The following is a 6,752-nucleotide window of genomic DNA, read 5'->3' as shown; positions in this document are numbered from 1 at the left end:
ACTTAACTCCACCTGTTTGCAGAGCAAATTACCCCTAAAAAACACAGCCGGGCCTTCATCTGTATTGTAAGACATGCAAAGGAAGAAAAAGAGAAAAAAAAAGCAACTCCAACCCACACTCTTGGCAGCATGGCTCTCTCCCAGGTCTCTGGCCTGGATTCCTGCAGTTCCAAGTGAATGTTTCTTTGCTATCCTGCTTGTCCATCACACCTGCTTTGTCTGCTGCCTGCAGTCTTTTGCATTTACTTATTCCCTTCCCCAGCCAACTACATTTTAGTGTAATAAGCTGTCAGATTCTATGAGAAAAAAACCCTGCTTTTTCCACTTTGCAGTTCTAAGTTTGCTGAATGCAACACAGATTTTATTTTTTTAAAGTAGCAGCTGAATACCTTAAACTCAAATCTGTTTGGGGAAGTTGTAGGAAACTAATATTGGAGCTGCCATTTAATTCTCAAGGCAATAAAAAGGACTGAGAGGCCAAGTTGCCCCTGAATGTCTTTCATGTTGGTTTGTTACACAGTGTGAGCTTGTTTTACAAGTGCTCTGTTTACAAGAATGCTGGGGGAGCTGGAGCGGGGGGGGATGTTCATTTAAGTCCCACATTCACATAGGGCTACTTTTGTAAAGGCCTGATCCCGTCCTACCAGCTGCTTGCCCACAAAACTTCACAATTGTGGAGGCTAATTAAGATTCTTCAGAGGAGCTCTCCTCTCCCCAGCGGCTGCAGGCGGCCTCATCAGACATGCTGTCCCTCCCCCTGGGCCCAGCAGAATGCCCTTCTGTGCCTGGGTTACATTATGGCTTATGAATTAACCAATTGATTCTGAAATATCACTACTTCAGGGCTAAATAAAGCTGTTCCCTTTAAGGGGAAAAAAGTCAGGGCTCAGCCTTAGAATAAACTGATACTGTATTACCTATAAACTCCCTTCTCTCTCATGCTGCAAGGCCAGGATTCTCTTGCCAAGGTACAATGTGCTGAGTACAAAGGGAATTTATCATGGATTTTTGTGAAGATGGGGAGGAAAGCCTGAACCTGGGCAGTAAGCATGACCTATCCACTTGCAAGTAAATAAAACTTCCTGCATGCAACTCGGACTTTAAAAATTAAAAATTAATTTTTAAAATTTACATGAAATGATTGTGCATATTTGTCTTGTCTTTTTTGTGTTCACTTCTCTCTCCAGCTTCAAACTGAAGAAACCCATCACTGGTACAGATCAAGCATGGCTGAAAGTTGCTTGGTACTGTACCACTGTGCAGCTGAACTACAGACCTGAACACAGCTCTAGTGCTGGAACAAAAAATTCAGCTGGCACCAATACATAATGTTGGACCTCCAATATCTTTTAAGTGGTTATGGCCCCAAAAAATTTATATTCAAGCTTGAAATTGACTTTAAACTAGAACCAAATCTGAGACAGAGCATAAACTGAGGAATATATAAAATTAACTATGTTTCATCTAATACACATAGCTTTCCCCTGGTGTGTTTGTGCAAATCTCTCATTTTGATTATTTAAAAGAAAGCTACCTGCCGGAACAAGACAAGATCTTTCAAGCAGTGAAGAAACCCAGCGTGGTGACATATACAGTTTCAAGTTGGTCACAACAAATGTACCATCAGCTTGTACTTCCTCCTCTTCCTGAATGTCTCAAGTGTTTGCCTGCACCTCTTTCAATTAAAAAGAATACTCTCCCCTCCCCAAACTAAACATTAGATTAAGACAACTTCACTGCACAAAACCATACTAGATACTGTAATAACAAAATGCTTTATTTTTGGGGAATACAAGGAAAAGCGTGACATCCTCATTATCAAATTGCTTTAAAAAGGCATTCTTCCTTTGAAAAAGGTAACACTCGCAACAAAAGGTGACTGGTGAACAAGCCCTCTCATGTAGCAGCAGGAATTCTTTCTTATTTTACAGCCAAAGGCAGGTTCTGAATAATGTACAGCCACAGATTCCAACTTTGGTGATATTTTCTAGTAGGTGAGGGCACAGGCTCAGCACTGCTTGGCATGACAGCCCAGAGGGAGGCTGACGACACCGCCGACACGGGGCTTTCGCAGTTCTCACCCAGGTCGCTTTGCAACAAACCACAAGACTTCACCATTACCACAAGAAGACACTGAGAAAGCCACAAGGTTACTAAACTTCTCTCTTATCTCCAAAAACTTTTCATGCAAGCCCTATGTTCGTGAAATTCTCATACCATCAATCTGGTTACAGCTCAGTGTGTCACCACACATCCCCTCTGCTGTGAGCCAGGGCTGTGTGTGAGGGGGACACAGCAGATCTAAGGACACTGACACACAGTCCCTTCCTCAGCGTAACTGTTTCCTGTACAGTGGGGTCCAAGTTGGGATGTGTTTTAAAGACTGCAAATTTCTACCCATAAATTACTTCTGCCCTCTCTGAACCTTATGTTAGAATTCAAGTTATTAAAGAAGGGGGCTGGGAAGTTCCTAAAATTGTCAGGTTATAAAGCAGGCATTCATATTTCAATCAAGTGTGACAACTCTTTGTCACAAGTGGTATCCATCCATGCTAAGTGGTAAGAGACATTGGTCTTGTTTAAAGGGGGTTTGTGAAGCGGGTATGGTATACTCTAAAAGAACTACTGGTTTTCTTTATTCAGGTTAGACATAACAAATATGTCAGATACAGCAGTTAGTCTAGAAAAATACATTTTAAAAAATCTTCAGCAGACCATGCTCCCTGTAACAAAATCTTTCAAAACCAATTTTACAAATTATTCTACATTAATGTAAAAAGAAAATCTTAAATTTAGCTTGGTAAATTGTGGATTCGATCAAACATCCATCTATCAAAACATCACTTTCACTATTTGTAGATGTTAGAATTCATAATACATTTTTCTAATGTTTCCTGTACATATTAAATAACCTAAAAGGCTCTTCTTGTAGTGCATTAACAATTTAGCAAGCACACTCAGTATTTCTCCAGTACCATTTGCATTACAGTTATTTGCCCGCAAATGTAATTAACATCTAAAAGTGCACACAGATCTCCCTCCCTCCCCATAACCTGTTTCCCTGCTGAAACCCAGACATCCACTGGAAACATTATGCTACTGTAGCTAATCTACCCATGATTAGAAATGTGTGACTAAAGTGTTCTTACACTATACAGGAACTGAATTATATACAGGAATCAGAAGGACAGCCTGTATTTACATCAAGAATGAACTTCCACTACCTCAGCATTACACCAACAACTCAATACAGTGTTACAGTCGGTATTTACTTAGGACTTTAGCTTTAGATCAGTATAACACAAAACTTAGCTCAGGACATACCCTGAAAAAATGAACATGTTTATTAAATATTACTTCTATTATGCCACAAGACATATCCATTGCTGGATATTCTTACAAGTTCAGTGTTTGAAATAGTGTAATAAGTGTGCTGCTCTATGAAGCAGCAAAGAACTTCCAGAGAGGTTGCTGGGGAAAAAAAAAGAAAGAAAGAAGTAAAAAAAAAAAAAAAAAAAAAAAAAAACAAAAACCAACAACAGAAAAACAGGAGAAAAAGAGGAAAAAAGGGCAGCAGATAACAAGCGAAGAATTAGATTTGAATAATTAAACCAAACTGTTAGTGTAAGTCTAAGACAGTCACTGCATGCAGAAACCCCTTGGAAAAGTGTCATACAGATCTGAGTAGGCTGCAATAAACAAGCTTAACATGTAACTTCACTGAATTTTTCCATACCAAGAAAAATGGTAGGAATTTTCCCCATCAAATGGAAGAATTTTGAGATTAAATTCCAGATTATCCAGTTTGAGATTGTTAGTTTTACTCTCAAAGAAATCCAGTGTATGAACCTATATTACATTTTTCCAATGATACTTTAAAAAGGCAAACTATAAACTTTTTAATTCACTTTTTACATTGAACTTTTCAAAGAAATCTGAAGTGTTGTCTTTAATTTGCATTAAAGTGGTCAAACATTTCTCCTGTTTCTCTCCTCCCCCAAAAGTGCAAAAAACAAGTTGCTGCTTGGTCCACAAACATAAAACATCATATACAGAAAGAGGTTTTCCTTCTGGTGGAGTACTACTGCCAACCCATCACTTCCAGTTTCTTCTCCAAGAAAAATGTCAGCGTCCAAAGATGGAATTCAATTCCAGTAGAATTAACTCTACAATCTGATTCTGGTATACTGTGTGGACTGCTATGTTACCAGTCTCTTTCTCTGGTTTTAACAAGGTTGGACCAAAAACTATTGCTATACTTTGATAGGTCATTCGGTTCTTTTCTCCATTTTCTACAACTCTGAAAGAGAAAAAAAATACACAAAAAGAGACTTATCAATGTTAGAGCAACAGGATGACAGAAAAAGACACAGTTCAAAGCAAATGGCTATTCAGAGTATGTATTTAATGAGTAGTCTTGCTATTAGGACATACAGCTGCTGTAATTCCTCTCTCTGTGAAAAAAGTTTTGTTTTGAAATGCCATTCTTGGTCCCCTCACAGTCCCTCAAAAGGACTTGGCAGTAAACATCACAACTATGAAACATACTGTCTCAAGTCTGGTGCTCTGCAACCTCATATCCAAACAGATGGATACATTGCTTTTATGAAGTCCAATACAGGGAAAAAAATGCAGTGAGAACAGTCATTTGGTACTTTTAATTGGATTCTTTAAGGAAGGGTCAGCAACACAAAGCCTTTCCTTCTATCTGTTACTTACCTTTTCAGGTGTCTAAAGAGTACCTGCATCGTGTCCTGATTTGGTTTTGGTAACTGTTTGATTAAATCTTTAACAGCAGAGACACGCTGCCTTGGTTCTTGCTCTGCAAAAGGGTGAGGTTGAGAAACAAAAATTCAGTATTTTTGTTTAAAACTTTAATATAAAATTTAAGAGGCTGGGAATGAAAGCCACGGTTTGCAGTGCTAATCCGAGATAGGACACTGCCACCTCCCGGCCGGCCCCGGCATTACGGACAGGCAATTCCTGACAAGTCACCCCCCTTCATAACAAACACGATCTTTTCATGTCCAAAAAAATTTTAAAAATTGTGCAGGACTTATCCAAACACCATATGCAAGTTCTCCAGACTTACTAATTGCATTGACAAAGTCATTGAAGTGGTTGTAAGTGAACAGAGGCTCTGGCAATTCTCTGAAGAACATTTTTAGAGCTCCTGTGATGACATGTATATCTTCCCATTTACTGTCATTCAAGTCCAGCTTCTCATCTGAGAGACAAAAATAAATAATTAATGATAATACTTCAACTATAAAAGCTCTTTTTTTTTTAATTAACTCAACTACTCTTCTGTACTTATTGCTTTCAAAGTAGTGAAGACTTGCTCCACCTCACCCCATCCTGTATCCCATTCAGCAGCAGACGGAGATGGCCAAACTCTGCCTAATGCACTACATACAGTTCCCCTACTCCTAGGGCATTTTCCAGAAGGGAACAGGAGCTGCTGACATAACACTAAATTTACTGTTAGATCCTGTCAATCAGGAAAGGAGAGGTCAGATTGTGGATGGGCTACTGTTCTCTTCCTGGTTTCACTGAACAAAACACTAAGAGATTGCCAAAAGAAAGAGTTTTATGTACAGAGTACAGTGAAGAGGAGCTATGCCCTCCCCCCCCTAAAAGTCAGTAGCAAATCTCACTAAAAAACCAGTAGCTTACAATTTTAATGCTAGTGGAAGCTTAACATCTTGCTGTTTTTCCATGAGGTAGTGAGTTATTTTGTTTGAAATAATCCCCCCTCCTCAAATTCTATTACCACCTTCCTTTAGAATTCTGTTCTAGTAATGCCTCTGTGGTCCACACAAGACTAAACCTCCAGTACATCAGGTTTTTCAGGTGACATACATTATACAATCAGTTCACAATTCTGAAGTAACTGTACTTCAAAGATGACAATCATTTCTCATGATATACTGCAGCTACAGATAAATCCTTTTCCTGAGCTTTCTATGAACTTCACCAATCTGAACATACATGCCATTGCAATACAGCTGGAGGAAGCTTACCATGATTGACTGCAAATCTCAGCTTCTGTATCACTGCAAGATTGCCACTAACTCTGTATAAGCCGTCAACATCCAACCCTGAAACAAAGGGATAAATCCATTTTAATATCTTATATATGTTTAGGTCTCCTCAGCAAAATTAAAAGCAAAGGGAACCCACCTTGTAACAAAGGAAAAAACCCTAAAACTAGATTTTTTTGATAAGCAGGGCATATAAGACAGAGGACGTTTAATTTGCTGACGCAAGTCTGGCAGCATTGAGCTCAAAGTAATCTCTAAAACTTCCTATTCAAGTAGTAATGAGGCAACAGCTCCAAGTTTCCCCAGTGAGATCAGATGTCTTGTTTAAGATGCTCTTGGTGGGTGGGCAGGGAATATATGGGAGTCCAACATGCAATAATCAAATATTTGGGGGATATAATGTTCAATTTTTAATGTATGGTTAAGAAAAACCCAATCAAGTCATGCAGAGAGAGCATCTCTAAGTTGTCAAGTGACCAGGTTTACATGGAGAAGGAATGATACACATGCACACTCAGAGCTACCCAACAGCCCACAGAACTAAAATGGGCAGCCCTTGCCTTACAGGATTGCACACTTGACCAGAAAAGAAGAAAACTGTGTCTCTGTGGTTGCTACTGCAGTTACTCAGCAGTGATTAGGAGATAAAGAATTTATCTGAAAAGCCACTTGGATGCAGCAGGTGAGTCAGTGCCACTGAGAGGGTGA

At 39.2% G+C, this 6,752-nt stretch overlaps 1 protein-coding gene across 11 annotated transcripts in view; it reads right to left on the bottom strand.

The window, feature by feature from the left end:
• Positions 1-1,756: 1,756 nt before the first annotated feature.
• The window catches only part of ARHGAP12 (Rho GTPase activating protein 12), a 76,113-nt gene continuing 71,117 nt past the window's right edge, over positions 1,757-6,752 (bottom strand). For all 11 annotated transcript variants that reach the window (XM_082284148.1, XM_082284152.1, XM_082284155.1 and 8 more), the window contains 4 exons: positions 6,024-6,101; positions 5,093-5,227; positions 4,720-4,822; positions 1,757-4,300 (listed from right to left, as the gene is read on the bottom strand). In XM_082284148.1, the coding sequence (XP_082140274.1) occupies positions 4,126-4,300; positions 4,720-4,822; positions 5,093-5,227; positions 6,024-6,101 (491 nt within the window). In that variant the 3' untranslated portion in view covers positions 1,757-4,125. The remainder of the gene's footprint in view (positions 4,301-4,719; positions 4,823-5,092; positions 5,228-6,023; positions 6,102-6,752) is intronic.

This window comes from Coloeus monedula (genome assembly GCF_965178545.1).
Source record: "Coloeus monedula genome assembly, chromosome: 1".
Lineage (NCBI taxonomy): Eukaryota > Metazoa > Chordata > Aves > Passeriformes > Corvidae > Coloeus > Coloeus monedula.
The sequence above is the reverse complement of the archived record's forward strand: the minus strand, read 5'-3'. Positions and strand labels throughout refer to the sequence as shown.